This window comes from Pristis pectinata, chromosome 20 (assembly GCF_009764475.1).
Source record: "Pristis pectinata isolate sPriPec2 chromosome 20, sPriPec2.1.pri, whole genome shotgun sequence".
Taxonomy (NCBI): domain Eukaryota; kingdom Metazoa; phylum Chordata; class Chondrichthyes; order Rhinopristiformes; family Pristidae; genus Pristis; species Pristis pectinata.
In genome coordinates, this window is record NC_067424.1 from 3,320,613 (window position 1) to 3,341,458 (window position 20,846).

The window sequence follows — 20,846 nt, forward strand, 5'->3', positions numbered from 1 at the left end:
CCAGTTAGGACCCTTCAGGCGGGCCATCAAGGCCGATTTCAGATGGCGGTGAAAACGTTCCACCAACCCATTTGATTGAGGTGGTGTGCAGCTGCATCCCTAGCAGGTTCGCTAATGCAGCCCAGAGACTGGAAGTGAATTGGGTGCCTCTGTCTGAAGTGATGTGGGCCGGAACGCCAAAACGTGAGACCCAAGTTGTGAGCAGTGCCCGGGCGCAGGAATCAGTTGTGATGTCAGCCAGGGGGGTTGCCTCAGGCCACCTCGTGAACCGGTCCACGATGGTAAGGAGGTACCAGGCTCCTCTTGAAACCGGCAGAGGGCCCACGAGGTCGACGTGTATGTGGTCGAACCTCCTACGGGTAGGCTCGAACTGCTGTTGTGGGACCTTGGTGTGTCGCTGGATTTTTGACGTCCGGCAGTGCGGACAAGTCCTGGCCCACTCACTGACCTGTTTGCGCAGGCCATGCCAGACAAACTTGCTGGCGACCAGTCGGACAGTAGATCTGATGGACGGGTGCGCCAACCCACGTACCGAGTCAAAAACGCGTCTCCGCCAGGCTGCAGGGACTATAGGGCAGGGCTGACCAGTCGCAACGTCGCAAAGTAGGGTCCGCTGACCTGGACCAACCAAGAAATCTCGGAGCTGCAGACCCGAGACTGCGGTTCTGTAGCTGGGCAGTTCGTCGTCAGCTTGCTGTGCGTCAGCTAGGGCCGTGTAGTCGACACCCAAGGATAGGTTGTGGATGGTTGGTCTGGAAAGTGCATCAGCAACGACATTATCCTTTCCGGAGACATGTTGGATGTCAGTTGTGAACTCGGAAATGTAGGATAAATGTCTCTGCTGACGAGCTGACCAGGGATCGGAGACTTTGGAGAAGGCAAAGGACAGAGGCTTATGATCGGTGAAAGCGGTGAAAGGCCTGCCTTCTAGAAAGTATCGGAAATGCCGGACCGCCAGATACAGCGCTAGAAGTTCCCGATCAAAAGCGCTGTACTTCAGTTCGGGCAGTCAAAGGTGCTTGCTGAAAAATGCCAAGGGTTGCCAGCGGCCTTCGAGTAGCTGTTCCAGTACCCCACCCACCGCGGTGTTGGACGCGTCTACTGTGAGGGCAGTCGGGACGTCAGTCCTGGGGTGTACCAGCATCGTGGCGTCTGCCAGGGCGTCTTTGGCCTTAACGAAAGCAGCCGCAGCCTTGTCAGTCCAGGTGATGTCCTTGCCCTTACCAGCCAGCAGCGAGAACAGAGGGCGCATGATACGGGCTGCTGCAGGGATGAAACGATGGTAAAAGTTGACCCCGCCGCCATCTTGGGCCTCGTCGCTCCGACGCCACGCGACCCGACTGCCGAGCCGGTTCGCCCGACTAGACGGTGAGTCGCCACACCCGGAAATTTATGCTAGGCTAAAAAAGGAAAGAAATTGCAGACACTTCGATCCTCATTTCTGAATCACCCATTGGTACAGGGTGGTGCTCGAAGACTACTAATGTTGTACTATTGCTTGAAAAGGGAAGGAATAAACCATACATGAACTCCTCATTATCCACATTCTTCCCAAAGAAAACCAAATACAACACTCACACCCCAAAATTAAACATAAATGTTTAATGTTCTGAAAGCATTAATATGTCTTAACAAATACACTAAAATGTTTAAAAATCTAAAAAGAAATTATACTAGCTAACAAACTACTTCCACGAAATGTATTAATTACTTACAAGCATTGAGCAGTTTAGAAATCACTGCTGTGTAAATAAAGACTGTGCTCTCGAACAGTGCACAGCAGGGAACAACTTGAGACAAATGGTCTGGAAACTAATCAACCCCATTTTCACAGACAAAGGCTGATTTCTCAACATGTACAATTGTTTGAGAAGTATAAGGGAACAGAGGGCATGTAGGACCACAGAACCTTTAAGGCAGCAGGACACAAGTATTCCGTATAGTTCTGGTCACATTACAGGAATGATATGATTACATTGGAGAGGCTGCAGAGGAAATTTATGCTGTCAAGGGTGGAAAAATTTGGCTATGTGAAAAGATCAGAAAGGCTGGTATTGTTTTATTAGGAACAGAGGAGGCTGAAGGAAGAATTAGTTGAGGTCTCAGAGATAAAATCAGTCATACAGCATGGAAATGGGCACTTCAGCCCAATGTGTCTAAGCCTGCCATCGTGCCTTTCTATACTAATTCCATTTTCCAGAACCTTCCATGCCTGATATTTCAAGTGCTCAGCAAATTATTTCTTAAATGTACCGAGGATACTTCCAACATGTTCCAGTTTTAACCACCTCCACTTTACCTTAAACGATGCCCTCTGATTATAGGTACCTCCGCCAAAGGGAAAACATTTTCATTATCTATGTTCCTCATAATTTTGTACACCTCAATCAGGTCCTCCCTCAGCCTTCCCTGCTCCAAGGAAAACAAGCTCTGCCTACCCAGTCTCTCCTCATAGCTGAAACAGTCTGTCCTAGGAAATAGTGCATCTCCTCTGCACCTTCTCCTATAATGTGGTGACCAGAAAGGTAACAATGAGGCAACATTTCATTATGAAGAAGATAATACTTCACTTGATGTTGAAATCAAGTCAACAGGATAGAATGTGGGTGGTTCACGATTAATAATGTCACCAGATGACTGGAAGGACCTCATGTCCTTCAGCTCAGAATGCTGAAACTTTGCTGATCTTCAGCACTTGTTAACTGTAAAAAGGGAAAAGAAGATCTATTTCTTGTTCTGGCCAGTTCTTGTTCTGTCCAGTTCCCTGATGTCCTGTGCTCTAATTTCATACAGAGGAAATAAACAAATCCATGATTGAGTGTGTTTGGCCAACCAAAAATGAGCATTTCACAAGAGTATTATGGTGAAGCATTAACTTCCAAAGGATAAAAGTAAATGAGAATGATGGGCTGATAGATAAGAGCATGAAGAGGTGCAATGACAGGGAAGGATATCTATGCAAGCTAACTGGATGCAAGGAGTATATTTGAAAAGTCAAAGGAACTGGTAGAGTGATGTGTATACCATGATACAAGTGAACCTGGAGCAGCACTTAACTTTTCAGATTATGTCATTAAACTGCTTCATCCATTACTTCCAGCAGTGGCACTAGACTGTTGCTAGTCATTTCTTGGTCAAACTCAAAAACGTCAAAGTCAAGTTTACTGTCATATGCACAAGTACATGTATGTACAGGTGCAATGAAAAACTTACTTGCAGCAGCATCACAGGCATATAGCATTAAAGACACAACATTCACAAAAGAAACCCAAACTAAACATAAATTATACAAGAACAATCAGAACAAGAAAAAACAAAGTCCATTGTCGTGTAAAGTGGTCATAGTTTTGCTATACTGAGGTAGTGATTAGGGTTCTTGAACCTGGTGGTGTGGGACTTCTGCACCTCCTGCCTAATGGTAGCTTCAAGCATATAGTGTGGCCCGGATGGTGGAAATCTTTGATGATAGATGTTACCTTCTTGAGGCAGTGCCTCATCAGGTACTTCTGATGGTGGACAGGGATGTGCCCATGATGTATTCAGCTGAGTCCACTAATCTCTGCAGCTTCTTATGTTCCTGCACATTCGAATTGCCGTACCAGACCACGATACAACCAGTCAGGATACTTTCAACGGTACATCTGTAGGAGTTTGTTAGCATGTTCGGTGTCATGCTTAACATCCTTAACCTTCAAAGAAAGTAAAGACGTTGGCGTGCCCTCCTTGTAATTGCATTTATGTGCTGGGGACAGGACAGGTCATCTGATATGTTAACACCCAGGAACTTAAAGCTGCTGACTTTCTCCACCGCCAATGTAGACTGGCACATGTTCTCCTTCCTTTCCCTTCCTGAAATCAACACAGTTCTTTATCTGTACTGATATTGAGCGAGAGGTTGTTGTTGTGGCACCACTCAATCAGGTGTCCTATCTTGGTCCTGTACGCTGACTCATCACCACTGTGATTCATCCAACAACAGTGGTATCATCACCAAATTTATATATGGCATTTGAGTTGTGCTTAGTCACACAGTCATGTATGTATAGGGAGTGGAGTCGGGGGTTAAGCACACAGTCTTTAGGTGGACCTGTATTAATGGTCAGCAAGGAGGAGATGTTACCAATCCTCACTGATTGAGGTCTGCTGATGAGGAAGTCGAGGATCCAGTTGCGGGGGAGGGGGGGCTACAGAGGCCCAGGTCTTAACGCTTGATTATGAATTTGGATCGAATGATTGTGTTGAATGCCAAACTAATCAATGAACAGCAGCCTGACATATGTGTTCCTATTGTTCAGATGGTTCAGAGCAGACCAGAGAAATTGCATCTGCTATTTACCTGTTGTGGTGGTAGGCAAATTGAAGTGGATCCAGGTCATCTCTGAGGCAGAAGTTGATTCATGCCAAAACCAACCACTTGAAGCACTTCATTACAGTTGATGTAAGTGTTACTAGATGGTAGTCATTGAGGCAAGTCACTATGCTCTTCTTGGGCACTGGTACAATAGATGCCTTTTTGAAGCAGGTGGGAACCTCAGATCACAGAACTGAGAGGTTGAATATGTCCATAAATTCTCCGCACAGATCTTTAATACTCAGCCAGATATGCCGTCTGATCCAGACAGCTTTCATGGGTTCACGCTCTTGAAGGATGCCCAGACGTCAGCCTCAGATACTGAGACTACAGGGCCATCCAGAGATGTGGGGGCTCATATGAGTGTGTCATAGTTCTCCCTAACAAAGATTTGCATAAAAGGCTGACGTGAGTGATGGGTTGTTGCTATTTATGGTAACCGATCTCGCTTTGTAGGAAGTAATATTGTGCAAGCCCATCCTGGAGACACAGAAGGTGATGGCAAGGTTGGGATTGATGCTGAGTGAGTGGACAGCTGTGCACTTGGAGGGGTTGAAGTTGGAGTTGGTGAGGGGTGTGGAGAAAAGAAGGTGGTTGATGTCACATCAGCAATTAGAAATGTAAAGGTCAAGAGAGGATAAAAGGCCGGAAGGGGGTGTCCAAGAGGAAGAGAATAGCTCAGCGTCATGGTGGGTCCGGAACTTGATGAGGTGTGGGCGCAGGGGTATGAAAGGCCTCTGCTGAGGACAGATCACTTAGCATCAGAGTGGGGAAGGTCAGAGGGAATAGTGAAGACATGGCAGGAGCTGGAAATGGAGCCAGGAAGGGTCTTGACTCAGTATTTCAGCAACCCATTTTCCTCCACAGATGCTGCTTAACCCAGAGTTCCTCCAGCAGTATCAACCGCACTCTCACTTCTATCACTAGTTTTCTCCTCCCAGCAACATATTAAAGAAGGAATCAATAAACATGGCACAGAACTGAACATCTTAAATTCACTGTTCATGTTACTGCTGTCTTTCTTCCACTTCCAAATGTAAATCATCTCCAAAATAAATACAAAATATGCTTGAAACAATCAACAGATCAGGGGACATCTGTGGAAAGAGAAATAATGTTTCAGATTGATTTATCTTTGGGTTGACCCACAAAATACGTGTGTTCTCATCAAGGGCACTTGTCCCTCAACAGATAGCAAACTAGGAAGGAAAATTATAATAGGACTTGAATTATAATAGAAATTATAATAGTTATTATAATTTAATAGGACTTTAATATTAGAAAATTATAATAGGACTTGAATTATAATAGAAATTATAATAGTTGAAAAAACTTATGCCTTTCCCAAATGTTATTGTAACTCACTTCTACTCCCAGCTCATATTTCAAGGAAAACTGAGTACAGAGGAGAGCAGAAGTAGAAGCCACGCCTGGCACAACTGGCTCTGATGTACAGCAGACAAGGAGGGCTGTGGTGATAGGAGACTTGATAGTTAGGGGGATAGATAGGAAATTCTGTAGTCACAAACGAGACTCCAGGATGGTATGTTGCTTCCTGAGAGCCAGGGTAAAAGATGACTCCAAGTGGATGAAGAACATTCTCTGCAGGGTGGGGAAGGGTGAGCAATCAGTTGTCTTTGTATATATTGGTATGAATGACATAGGTAGCAAAAGGGATGTGGTTCCTGAAAGTGGAGACACAGGTAGACAGGGTGGTGAAGAAGGCGTTTGGCACAGCTGCCTTCATTGGTCAGGGCACTGAGAACAGGAGGTGGGACATCATGTTGCAACTGGACAAGTTTTGGTGAGACTACACTTGGACTATTGCATGCAGTATAAGAAGGATGTTATTAAGTTGGAAAGGTTGCACAGAAGATTCACAAGGATGTTACTGGGACTGAAGGGTTTGAGTTACAAGGAAAGGCTATGTTTTTCTTCCTGGAGGGTGGGAGGCTGAGTGACCTTACAGAGGTACTGGAATTGGAATATTATTGACACTTGCACCAAGATACAGTGAAAAATTGGCCTTGCATACTGTTCATACAGATCAATTCATTACACAGTGCATTGAGGTAGTGCAAGGTAAAACAATACAGAATGCAGAATAAAGTGTCACAGCTATAGAGAAAGTGCAGTGCAGGCAGACAATAAAGTGCGAGGTCATAACGAGGTAGGTTGTGAGGTCAAGAGTCCATCTTATCATACTAGGGGACTGTTCAATAGTCTTATAACAATGGGATAGAAGCTGTCCTTGAGCCTGTACGTGCTTTCAGACTTTTGTATCTTCTGCCCGATGGGAGAGGGGAGAAGAGAGAATGTCCAGGGTGGGTGGGGTCTTTGATTATGCTGGCTGCTTTACCGAGGCAGCGAGAATATAGACAGAGTCCATGGAGGGGAGGCTGGTTTTCATGATGTGCCGAGCTGTGTCCACAACTCTTCGCAGTTTCTTGCAGTCATGGGCAGAGCAGTACCAAGCATTCATGCATCCAGATAGGATGCTTTCTGTGGTGCATCGATAAAAATTGGTGAGTGTCAAGGGGGACATGCCAAATTTCTTTAGCCTCCTGAGGAAGTAGAGGCATTGGTGAGCTTTCTTGGCCGTGGCATTTATGTGGTTGGACCAGGACAGGCTATTGGCGATGTTCGCTCCAAGGAACTTGAAGCCCTCAACCCTTTCGATCTCAGCACTGTTGATGTAGACAGCAGCATGTGCACTGTCCCCCTTCCTGAAGTCAATGACCACCTCTTTTATTTTGCTGAGGGAAAGGTTGTTGTCATGACACCACGTTACTAAGTTCTCTTATCTGATTCCTGTACTCCAATTCATCATTTGAGATATGGCCCATGATGGAGGTATCATCTGCAAACTTGTAGATGGAGTTAGAGAAGAATCTGGCCACGCAGTCATGGGTGTATAGGGAGTAGGATACAGCATTGTGGGGCACCAGTGTTGAGAATAAGCGTGCTGGAGGTATTGTTGCCTATCCTTACTGACTGTGGTCTGTTGGTCAGGAAGTCAAGGATCCAGTTGCAAAGGGAGGTGTTGAGTCCCAGGTCTCTGAGTATGCGGATGAGTTTGTTTGGAATTATAGTATTGAAGGCAGAACTGTAATCAAGAAACAACAGTCTAACATAGGTGCCTTTATTGTCCGGATGCTCCAGAAGAGTGTAGGACCAGGGAGATGGTGCCCATCATAGTCCTGTTTTGGCGGTAGGGGAATTGCAGTGGGTTGAGGTTTCTGGGAGGCTTGAGTTAATGTGTGCCATGACCAGCCTCTAGAATCACTTCATGATGGTGAATGTCGGAGCCACTGGGTGGTAGTCATTAAGGAACATTACCTTGTTTTTCTTAGGTACCAGGATGATAGTGGTCTTCTTAAAGCCTCAGATTGAAACAGGGAGAGGTTAAAAATGTCTGCAAATTCCCCCACCAGCTGATCTGCACAGGACCTAAGGACACAGCCAGGGTCACCATCCGGGCCAGATGCTTTTCACGGGTTCACTTTCCGGAAGATTGATCTTACATCCTCAATGGTGACGGAAGGTTCAGGTGCACTGGAGGCTGCTGGGGTCGGTGTTGACATATCCATCCCCTTCTGTTCAAAACATGCATAGAATGTGTTAAGCTCATCGGGAAGGGATGTGCTGTTGTCGGCGATGCTGCTCAACTTCGTTTTGTAGCCGGCCAAAGCATGCAATTCCTGCCACAACTGACGGCTGGGCTGGTACTTAATTTTGGACTGATATTGGACAGGTATATAAGATCACGAGGAGCATAGATAAGTTGGATGGTCACAGTCTTTTTCCCATGGTAGGGGAATCTAAAACATAGATTTAAAGTGAGAGGGGAAAGATTTAAAAGGGACCTGAGGGGAAACTTGTTCACATAGAAGGTAGTGCGTACATGGAACGAGCTGCCAGAGAAAGCTGTAGAGGCAGATACAATTACAATATTTAAAAGACATTTAGACAGGTACAAAGCAAAGGTTTAGAGGGATATGGATTAAATGCAGGCAAATGGGACTAGCTTGGATAGAAACTTGGTTGGCATGGACAACTTGGGCTGAAGAGCCCATTTCTGTTCTGTATAACTCTATGGCTAATGTTGCCAGCCTGAACCCATACACACACATAAGACTACACTCTCATGAATTAATCACTGCAACCACACTTACTTATATCCAGCCTTAAGAGTGATAAAATTGAAGTAAGTTACATATTGTACAGTTTTCTCATTCACAAGGCACTGGAAGCACACAAGTTTCAATAAGAGATGGAACACACGAACAAGACCAGGAACACAAAGCAGATAATTAAATGTAAGCAACAGGGAGCAGAAGGAAGGTTTCATTCAAAGTTTTCATGCCTTTGGGTGGCAACGTTCTAATTTCCTGTAAGAGTTTACTGTCCAGATCAAAACAATGATGAGACAGAATACAGGAAAGAGATCACAAACCTTGTGTCATGGTGTTCCATACTGATGCAATGATCAGGAAAACACATCAACATTTATACTTCCTTAGGCATCTCAGAAGTTCAGCTTGTCCACAAGGATTCTCTCAAACTTCTACAGATACACTATAGAAAGTATCCTGACAGTTTTCATTTCAGCCTGGTATGACAACCGCTCTGCTCTGGACTGTCAAAACCTGTAGATGGTGATAAACACAGCCCAGTTTGTCACAGGCTCATCACAACCTTCCATCCAGTCCATCTTCATGGTGCATTGCATCAGGAAGACTAAATGTATCAGCAAGGATGCCTGACACCCTGGCTGTTCCCTTTTCTTTCTTCTACCTTCCAGAAGATAACAGAAGCCCAGATTTCTGAACCAACCACTCCTTTCACATCCCTTCCCATTGGTACTGCCACGTTCTCTAACCTTTAATTAGAGGGTTTAACCAGAGGGTTGTGGTGGAAGGAGTGCCCTCGGATTGGAGGGCAGTGACTAGTGGTGTCCCGCAGGGATCTGTTCTGGGACCTCTACCTTTTGTGATATTTATAGATGACTTAGATGAGGGGGTGGAAGGCTGGGCTAGTAAGTTTGCGGACGACACTAAGATCGGCGGTGTTGTGGATAGTGTGGAGGGCTGTCGGAACTTACAGAGGGATATTGATAGGATGCAGAGCTGGGCTGACAAGTGGCAGATGGAGTTCAATCCGGAGAAGTGTGAGGTGGTGCACTTTGGAAGGACAAACTCCAGGGCAGAGTACAGGGTAAATGGCAAGGTACTTGGCAGTGTAGAGGAGCAGAGGGATCTGGGGGTTCATATTCACAGTTCACTGAAAGTTGCCTCACAGGTGGATAGAGCAGTTAAGAAGGCCAATGGGATGTTAGCTTTTATAAATCGTGGGATTGAGTTTAAGAGCCGCAAAGTGATGATGCAGCTTTACAAAACTCTAGTTAGACCACACTTAGAGTACTGTGTTCAGTTTTGGTCGCCGCATTATAGGAAGGATGTGGAGGCATTGGAGAGGGTGCAGAGGAGATTTACCAGGATGCTGCCTGGATTAGAGCGTATGGAATATGAGGAGAGGCTTAAGGTGCTAGGGCTTTATTCACTGGAAAGGAGGAGGATGAGGGGAGACATGATAGAGGTATATAAAATATTGAGAGGAATAGATAGAGTAGACAGCCAGCACCTCCTTCCCAGGGCACCAATGCTCAAGACGAGAGGGCATGGCTTTAAGGTTATGGGTGGGAGGTTCAGGGGAGATGTCAGAGGGAGGTTTTTCACCCAGAGAGTGGTTGGTGCATGGAATGCACTGCCTGGGGTGGTGGTGGAGGCAGATACATTGGACAGGTTCAAGAGTTTGTTGGATAGGCACATGGAGGAATGTGAGATAGAGGGATATGCAGGAGGAAAGGTTTAGATAGTGTGAGGGTGGTTTGATGGACGGCACAACATGGTGGGCCGAAGGGCCTGTTTTGTGCTGTATGGTTCTATGGTTCCACCTCTTTAGCATTTATCTTTGCACTACTATTACTTGCAGCATTCTGATGTTTTTGCACTCATCACTGCATTTATTGTTATTATCATGGTCACTGTTTACACTGAGTGCTTCACACAAGCAAGGAATTTCATTGCACCCTGGGGTACATGACAATAAACTAATCTGAATCTAATTTCAGAACTTATGCTTCTGGTACCAGAAATTTTAAAATCACAAAAACTTAGGTTCAAAAGTGGACCTTTAGAACTCTTTGTATCTGTGAGCTTTGTGAAAGAGCATTCATGTTTATTCCGACACTCGTGCTTTTTTATCAATACTCTTTTAAACCACTCCTTGCCAAGCACCTGTCCAACTTCTTTTAAAATTATTAAAGGAATTGCTTTCAACATCTTTCCAGATGGAGCGTTCTGGATTCCAACAGTACTCTTCTTGAAAATAATCTTTATTCCCACATCCCCCCACCGTTCAGAGATTTTTCCAGTGATGGTAAAGCTATACTGACTCACTTGCCAGAGGAAATATTATTTAACCTTCTCTGTTCAAACAGAACAAATCTAAATTTTCTCATCTCTCCTCAGATTGAAGCCACCTATACTTAGTCATTTCCTGATAAACCCATTCTTTATCCATTTACCAATTCTCAGGCCTTAACACATTTCCTGAAGAGCACTGTCTAGAGTTATTTGCAATACTTAAGCTGAGGCCTAACTAGTAATTTACAAAATACTGTGATCTCCTTACTTTCACATTCTACTCGTTTATTAACCCATAGGTTTTTAAACTGCTATTACAATTTGGTTAATCAGCTTCATGATTTGTGCTAATAATCATCAAGGTCATCTGCTTACTTAAAGTAAGAAATAGAATAAGGAATAGGCCATTTGTTCCATCAAACCTACTCCACCATTCAGGAAGATCATGTGATCCTATGCCTCAAGACGACTTTCTTGCATCATCATATTAAAGAATGTAATGATATCAGCCTTGGAAACATTAAACAACTAAGTTTGCCTAGCCATCCAAGGAGTGAATTCCAAAGATTCACATACTCCTGTGCATAGAATCTTTTTGGATCTTTTACCCAAATCATGAAGAAGGCATGCCAGCGACTCTACTTAGTTAGAAGTTTAAGGAGATTGCAGTACAGTACAAAGACACAAGAATCTATAAATTACAAAAATACATAAATAGTGCAAAAAAAAAGAATAATGAGTTAGCGTCCATGGGGTCATGGATGGTACAGGAGCCTGAATACCTACACTCAATGACTTAGGAACAGCATCTTCCCCTCTGCCATCAGATTTCTGAACGGTCCATGAACCCATGAACACAACCTCATTACTCCTTTTTTTTTGCACTAGTTATTTCTTTTGAAATTTATAGTTATTTTTAAGTCTTTGCACTGTACTGCTGCTGCAAAACAACAAATTTCACATCCTATGTCAGTGATAATAAATCTGATTTTGAAATGGCTGATGCCTTAAACTGAGACTACGTTCCCAGTTCCAGACTTTCAGATTAGGGTAAAGGTCCCCTCAGCATCTAACCTGGCAACAGAATTTGGTATAATTGAGTAGATGATGGGAGGCAAAACCATCCGAATTTACATGAAACCAAGACCACGCAACAAGATTCCTGATCATACACAAGTTACTTCATAATAACATCCTAAATGTGAATTTACTTTGAATGTCCAAAAGGATATACATGTTGAGTTGACAGTGTCGATCAACTGTGTGGGCAATGCTGTCACTATCAGACTTGATGAGATATAAGTAGTAAATGCAGATTAATCTGTGTGCATGTTGGATTAGAATTGTATTGTCAACATTTAAATAGTCACAAGTGCACATAAGAAACTTATAGATAGATGTAATTGCGAAGAAAGCGTCCAGCACCTTGACTTTCTTAGAAGCTTAAAGAGATTCGGCATGTCACCAAATACTCTAACAAACTTCTAAGGTGCACTGTTTAAAATACCCTGACTGGTTGTATCATGGCCTGGTACGGCAATTCCAACGCACAGAAATGCAAGAGGCTGCAGAAAGTAGTGAATACATGCTGGTCCATCACAGGCATAGCCCTCCCCATCACTGACAGCATCTACAGGATGCGCTGCCTCAAGAAGGCAGTATATATCATCAAGATCCCCACCATTCAGGTTGTGCCCTTTTCTCACTGCTGCCATTAGGCAAGAGATACAGAAGCCTTAAGTCCACACCACCAAGTTCAGGAAAACTACTTTCTGACATCCATCAGGTTCTTGAACCGACCTGCACAACCCTAACCCTACCTCAGCAACGGAACACTACAGGCTACCACTTGCACTCCCATGGACTTGTCTCTGATTGTTTTTTTTGCACTAATGTCTTGTTTTGCAGTCTTTTTCTCTCTCCACTGTCTTGTATAATCTATATTATCTGTGTTGTCTGAGCCTATGTGCCTGTGATGCTGCTACAAGCAAGTTTTTCACTGTACCTGTACCTCACTATACCTTTGCACATGAGACTAAACTCGACTTGACTTTAATAGCATGCAACACCTCATGTTTGGAACATTTGGATCTATGGGTGGAGATCCTACAATCAAAATCTCTGCTTCCTTTCCTGTGGTGAAAGAGGCGTTTCACTCCTAGTATGAAAAATATTCATGCTTTTTGTCTTCAGAAATCCATACCAAAAGGTCAGTAAAACTTGCAGCAAAAATAAATATGATGGCTTATATAATCAATGCTATCAAAACTGTGCCTCAAACAATAGCCATTTTGTTGACCTGGAAATGAAAGCAGCAAAAGAAAACTACAGTACAGAGCCATGTTGAATATCGGGACACAGAGTGTTTTCAAGCAATGCTAATAAGGACGAAAATGGGTTACAAAAACAGTTCTGCAATGCCACCATGCCTGGAAGGTTCTTTAGTCCCTTGGTGCCATAACCCTGGCAATATACCAATCAATCCCAAATTACACCTAACATCATTGCCACTGTCCTTGTTGTCATTTCAAAGATGCTAGTGACCCAGGTAGTAAGGCATCCAATAAGACCTGCAGTAGTCTGATTCTAACTGTTAACTTTCTTTGTTTTTATTGTTACAGCAAGTTGATAAAAGACCTGGGAGAATAACTGGCTCTGAAACAATAATCCCAGCTGTTTAGGATCTTGTCATCAAGTGAAGACTAGCCTTTACAATAATAAATGTATTCCTATCATAATCTTCAGGTACATCTTTCTGAGAATTTGAGCCATAGGCAAGTACTCAACAAAGACTTCCACTGGAGTCTGTTCTTCCTCCAATTATTTTGCAGTCAATTCACCAGCCAACATCCCATCATCACAGAAATAAATTTAAACTGATAATATTGCAATAGCCACAAAAGGATTCTGTCTGGACAAGAGAAGTATAAAGATTCACAATCTAAGGGAAGAAATTCTTACTCATATCAGACAAATGAGCTCTTCTCAGGATCACAGAATGGTGTGCACATGGAAGGAAGTCAGTTACGAGCTGTCAGTAAGAAAATCCATCTAATCGCTTATTTGCTGAACATTCTTTCCTTTCAGGTACTTATTCAATACTCCTCTGAACACTACAGTCAATTTTTCCCCCACTACTACCATTTACAGTGCATTACAGATCCTAGCCACTTGTTACATAGAAGTATTTTTCCTTATCTTAGTTTTGATTCCCTTGCCATCACATTTAATCTTTGCCTTCCAATTCTTCACCTCTCCAGCAATGAGAAAAAATTCCCTCTACCTATACTATTCATGATTTTAAATACACCCCTTCACAACCTCTTCTAGTTCAAGAACAATCCTAGCTTCTCTGGTCAATTCACAACTAAATGGAGTTATTTTAGTAAATCTCTTCTGCACCCTCTGCAAAGCCTCCAGGTTTCTTTACATGTTTGCAGAACATCATTTAACTTTTTGTTTAAAACACAAGAGATCAAGGCACCTGTTTAATCTTTCCTCATAAAATAATTCTGTCATTCGGGAATCAATCCAGTGAATCTTCTCTGCACAGCCTCCAAGGCAATTATATCCTTAAATTAGGTATTCCAAAGTATATAGTACTCCAGGTGTGGCCTCACCAAGATCCTGTATGATGTAGTGAAACTTCCACATACTTCCTTTTTCAATAAAGGCCAACATTCTTTTGCCTTCCTAAGTACTTGTTATACCTGCATGCTAACCTTGTGCTTCTTGCATGTGGACACCAGTATATAATAACCTCAAACAATAATATTTTGCTGTTTTATTCTTCCTATCAATGTGGGTAACATTTCTTCACATTGTACACCTTTTGCCACAGCTTTCCTTCCAATCTATTTATATGAAAATCAAAGAGCTACGGATGCTGGAAATCTGATGTTAAAACAGAAAATGCTGGAAACATTCAGCAGGAAATGGAAAGTGAATATTTCAAGTCAAAGACGCTTGATCAGAAATGAGAAAGAGAAAAAAGCAAGAATAGTTGTAAGTTGCAGAGTAGGTGGGGTAAGGGACAAATGCATCAAAGGAAATATCTGTGATAGGGTGAGACCATGATTGCCTTGGTATTAGAAGAGGTTGGTGAGTTAATAGGGGCACTTAGCGAGTAATAATACAAACAAAAAAGCTTCAAATGTTGCAATATGCTGGGCTATTGGACATGTCAATGTTAATAGTAACAGAAAAACCGACCTCCTGCATAAACAGTCCTGGAACAGACAGAAAGAGAGTTAGCTGAAGTTGTAGAGTTTTATATTGAGTTTGTTAGACTGAAATGTAGCCAGATGGAAGATGAGATGCTGTTCCTTAAGCTTATGGTTGGTCTAGTTTTAACAGTGTCACAGACAGATTGTTCAGGGTGGGAGAAGGATAGAGAATTAGACTCGCAGGCAGCAGGAATATCAGGATCATCTCTGCGCACATCTGCATTTTGGTTCTCCAACATAGAGGAAACCACATTCTGAACACCAAATGCACAAACTAGATTGAAAGGTGCAAGTGATTTTCTGCCTTACTTGGAAGGACTATTTTGGTCCCTGATGATGGGAAGGGAAGGAGTAAAAGGACAGGTGTTCTCTCGCAGTTGCATGGGCAAGTGTCCTAAGAAGGGGAGTGGTTGGTAGGGATGGAAGAATGCAGGGAGTCACAAAGGGAACGGCCCTTTCAAGACGCTTAAAAGCAAGAGGTGGGGAAGATGTGTCTGGTGATTGAATCTTGTTAAGAGTAGCAGAAATTGTGAAACCTGATCCATCGAATGTGGAGGCTGGTAAGGTAGAAGGTGAACATCAGGAAAAATCTAATCTTCTTATCTCCAGAAGGAAAGGGGGCGAGACAGGAGGTGTGAGAAGTAGATTAGATGTGGTCACAGGTTCACTCAACTATGGTAGAGAGTAAGCCATAGCTCAGGAAGAAGGAAGACATCTCAAAGGCACTTGTGTGGAAAGTGCCTTTATATGCCTTTGCTAAAAACATATTTTCTCTTTTTTTTTTGTAATTACCCTTAATACTACAGACCTTATCTTGTACAGTAACCTTTGGCGTAACATCCTATCAAATGTCTTTTGGAAGTCCAAATACATTATACCCACTAGTTTCCCACTGTCTACCCTGCTCAAAGAACATTCTTACAAAACCCTTTAAAAGGTACCTAGACAGTTACATGGATTGGAAAAGTTTAGAGGAATATGGACCACGTGCAGGCAAATCAGACTAGATCATTTAGGCAACTTGGTTAGCATGGACAAGTTGGGCTGAAGGACCTGTTTCTGCGCTGTATAGTTCTGAACTTTAGCTTGCCAAGAATGATTTCCCTTTCCTAAAACTATTTTAACTTTGCCATAATAATATGATGATTTTTAAAGTGTCTATTACTACTGCACCTTCTCTTGGATCTTCCCATCCTTTCTAAACTGTGGTGACCAGTACTGGGAGCAATATTCCTATTGTGGCTAACCAATGTTTTATAAGAATGCAATATAACCCTTCCACTTTCATATACTACATCTCTATTTATACAGTCCAGGTTCCATAGGCTTCATTAGCGGCTATCTCAACGTCCAGCTGCTTCCAAAGACATATGCAAATGAAAACATTTAACATGAAAAAGAACAATAGATTAAGAAAGTCTTTAGTATATAGTGAACTGCTGATGAACGCGTCCCCACTTTTTTGTACCTTTTCTTGAGATCATTAAATGATTTATAAAAAGCTTCATCATTATTCTCCGTGGTAACAATTTTATTATCTTCATTTATGGCAGCAAATGCGTAAATCAAGTGGGTGCACAAAAAAGGATTAATCTCCTCAGGCAAATACCGAGCAAATCCAGATCTGTATTGAGCCCAGTTTGAGAAATAACAAGCAAGCAAGTAAGTACTGCCTATAAAATAGAAAATAAATCGTGTTATGATAAAACTTGTTATTTATTTCAGAATTAAATATTTCACCAAATATTTGTCATGTCTAAATGTAATCATCCATTAAGTTTTACTAAAAGTCCAACTTCATAGCAGCAAAAAATTACTTTCCTAAATGCCACTTGTTTTTGTCATAGAAATTTAAAATTTTTAAAAGTATTTTAAAATTATTCAATTTTTAAAAATCTAAATACATACTTGAAGCACAATATCTATTTCATTAATTGCTTAATAATTTGCAATGCTTTAACAAAAAGGATCACTGAGATATGATGACCAGCAGTAGCTTTTGCATTTGAGAGCAATATTGGACTTACCCAATTGCAATTGGGACAACATAAAGAATCCCCCTGGAAAAAAAGTCAAAAGCTTATTTAATAATTTTGATTTTTTTTTCTAGTATTAGACATGCATCTTATTTGTAGATTTCCATTAATATTTCAAAAATGTACCAAGGTTTTCCACAGAAAGAATAGCTAAAGTAGCAAATATTAAATGGGTGGGTGAACCATTATTTGATCCAGTAATGCAGGCTATAGGCCGGCATCCCTCCACACCTGAAAATGTTTGAGATTCTGAGTTGAATCAAATTCAAATTATGCAGATGCAGGGAACACAGAAACAGTGAATTGGAAATATTTAAATATAGTGATTTTAATCTGAGTATGATCTAAAGATCAAAGACTCCAAGGCTCTGCATTCTATCCATAGTAAAGGTAAAGAAAAATAGCTGAGAATTTTTCTTTAAATCACACACTGTACACCTGAACTTTGATTTTAAAGCACAGCTAATTTCTACAATCAGCCCATTTCAAAAAGTAGTAATTGAGACAAATACGGAAAAGTAAATGGATTTTTATGGCAAAGTCAAACACAACCAGAATTTATGGTGAAGATAAATGTAAACAAAATGCTGTTAAAAGTCTAAGACTGAAGGTGTTATTAGGAAGGCGCCCAGGCATATTTTTTGTAGATTAACATGAAGCATCATGGTATTGTAACTGGACTAGTTTCTAGAGGCTTTGCCTAGTAATCAACAGAATTTGAGCTCTAATCTTACCATGGCAGCTTACTTAAAATAATCTTGAAAACAATATTACTGTTAGTAAAAGGAATCACAAAGGTGATTGGTTTTAGAAATCTATATGGATTTCTAAACAACTGGATGCCATATTATCAGAGTTTTATGAATCCCTCCCCACCTTCTCTCCTGATGAAAACTAACTTTCTTTTCCTCAGTTTTGAAGAAGGGTCCTGGTTCTGAAACATTAACTGTTTCTTCTTCCACAGATGCTGCCTGACCTGCTGAGTGTTTCTAGCATTTTGTTTTTGTTCCAAATCATAACTCTTTTTTAAAAATAGTTTACCTGTATATTGTTGAGCAGATTTTGAATATATTGTTAAAAATCATACTTACCAAGAAGTTCAAATATCATTCCCATGTCTTGATTAGTTGAGTTATTGCCTCTGTAGCTTGACGCTTGACGTAATTGAGGGTACTTTTGCGGTACTGATGGAACTATGCAATGTCTCCACATTACCTACAATATATGGTCACATGGTTATTAGTTTCATACAAACATTGATTGGCATTCAAAAAGGGAGGCAGAGAATACATTTCAATCAAATCTCTTAGATATATGACCAACAACAGGTTCTGAGCAAAAATCAAAAGCATTAAGCAGAATATTAAAGCTCTGCACATTATTTCCCATAGTCAAGGTGTAGGGAAGCATTATTGGTCTGTTTTAAATCACTTGCCTAAGTGCTTGGTGTTATACTTTAAAGTGAAGCCTATTCTCTAATTAACCTTATCCTATCAATAATAATTGATTCAAATATGGAAGAATAAATGTAAATTTATCAAAGAAAAAATTTGTGAAAAGACACAAATGAAATATTATTAAAGTACCAAAACTATATGTGTTTATATGTAGGGTTATAAGATTAGTTAGCCGTACGCTCCTGGATATTTGCAGCATTTGTGTATAATCAGAACTAATATCCCTTTTTTTTAGTTTAACTTTATTCTTCCAAAGTAGCCTATTAAAATTGTTATCTCAGTACTTAAGTTCTGAATTCTCTAGCACTCTCCCTCCCAGCCTCTTAACTTATCCAGTTTCCTTCTGCTCACACATCAGTCCATTCATAGTTGTACGCATCTCTCAACCATTTTACTGCTCCCTACTGACTCTATGTCCTCTGTTGTTTGACTATCAAAACCCTACTACAAACTCTATATATGAGCTCTAGAGGGATCCAATGTGAAAATCCTACTGTACTCTGCTGTACTAGGGAAATGTCTTCAACTTCCTCTACCTCAGCACAATGTCTGAAAAAAAGCCTCTTCAAAACACGCAGGGTGATCCTAGCTCCAATTGGACTATTAATTCAGATCATTTAATGCAACATTCAACTAGATATAAAACAGCTGGCAAGAACAAAAAGGGCAGAAGTCAAGAAATTCATAGACTATTACTTTTCAATAGCACACAAAGGAAATCAACTATTACAGAGGATGACACAATTGTTATGATTTCCTGGTCAAATTGCACACATGCAGCATCTTTTATAGGGCTGGAGAGCTGGGTGGATCTAACTCAGGTAATTCAAACAGGCCAATGGTTTGGTGGTCAAAGACAAAGGTGTTTACCAAGGCCAATGGTGAGGCAGACCCAGGAACAAAGGTGCTCTCCGAGGCCAATCCCTATGCTTGCACCTGATGGGTGGGGTGGAGACAAATCTTTGATTGACAGTGGTGTCACTTCCAACCCGATGAGCAATGCTATCATCCGACCAGAGGGGTCAGTGTTGTCACTGTCACCTGACAGCCATGGCCTTTCATACTACAATATAAAAACAGAAAATGCTGAAGACACTCAGCAAGGATGTTGTCTTTTTCTTATGGTAGGGGTATCAAAAACAGGTGAGCATAGGTTTAAGGTGTGAGGAATAAGGTTTAAAGGGGATTTTTTTTTTACACAGAGAGTGGTTGATATTTGGAACACACTGTCAGTGGAGGTGGTGAAATCAGATGCAATAACTACGTTTCAGAGACATTTAGACAGATACTTAAATAGGCAAGGTGTGGAAGCATATGGACCTCAGCAAGTAGAAGGGATTAGTGTGGTTTGTAAAGGTCAACATGGAAATGGTGGTCTGAAGCGCTTGTTTCTATACAATGTGACTCTATGACTGATAAAGCAGAGACTATTTTGGCCGTCAAGCTGAAGACCTGTAATCCAGAACTATCCAATGCATTTAGCCAAAATGTTCCCGTATACTTGTAACAGTGGCAAATGTTATCAGTGGTACAATGCCCAGACAAATCCTGTTAATTGCAATTCAGCTAATTCCACCCAACCAATTTACCCAATCTTCAGCAAAGTGATTGAGAGTGTAATTGACAGTGTTATCAAGCTACACTTACTCAATAACATACTTGTGGGTGCTGATTTTGGTTTTGCCAAGACCAAATATTGATCAGAATTGAATTTTAAAGGTGAGAATTACTGCCCTTGACTTCAAGGCAGCACTTGACCAAGTGTGGCATCAAGGGGAAAATACCTTGAGATATATCTTGCAAAGAAAGATGGTTGCGGTTGTTGGAGGTTAATCTCCAGAGTAAATGCAGCATGGTAGGACTTTCTCATGGCAGTATCCTAGGTCCAATCATCTTTAGCTGCTTCATAACCTTCCTTCCATCACATAGTCAGGAACAGGGATGTTTGCTGATACAGCAAGACCTAGACAACATTAGGTACAAGCTGGTAAGTGTAAAGAAACATTCATGCCACAAATGTGCCAGACAACAACCATCTTCAACATGAGAGAATTAAACAGATACACTCGGTGTTTAATTATTTTAAACAGTGAACTCCAATTCTAAATTCTCCAGCTCAACATAACATCCCCTCCATGCCCATACTGTCCAAATCCCTTATATATTTCAATCAAGTTTCTTCACCCTTCTAAACTTCAATAGACAAAAGCATAGCCTGTTTAACCATCAATAACCTTCCCATTCCAGGTATTAATCTCGTAAATCTTCTCTGAACTGCTTTCTTACACCCTTACTTACATAAGGAGACCAATATCATACAAAATGTGCTTTTACCAATGCCCTATATA

General features: G+C 41.5%; 1 protein-coding gene across 1 annotated transcript in view; it reads right to left on the bottom strand.

Annotated features, from left to right (window-relative positions):
- The window catches only part of LOC127581014 (chitinase-3-like protein 1), a 51,557-nt gene extending 33,400 nt beyond the window's left edge, over nucleotides 1-18,157 (bottom strand). Inside the window, exons 1-2 of the mRNA XM_052035073.1 lie at nucleotides 18,133-18,157; nucleotides 16,474-16,678 (exon numbers count right to left, since the gene is read on the bottom strand). Coding sequence (XP_051891033.1) covers nucleotides 16,474-16,678; nucleotides 18,133-18,157 — 230 coding nt within the window. The remainder of the gene's footprint in view (nucleotides 1-16,473; nucleotides 16,679-18,132) is intronic.
- Between the last annotated feature and the right edge of the window lie 2,689 nt (nucleotides 18,158-20,846).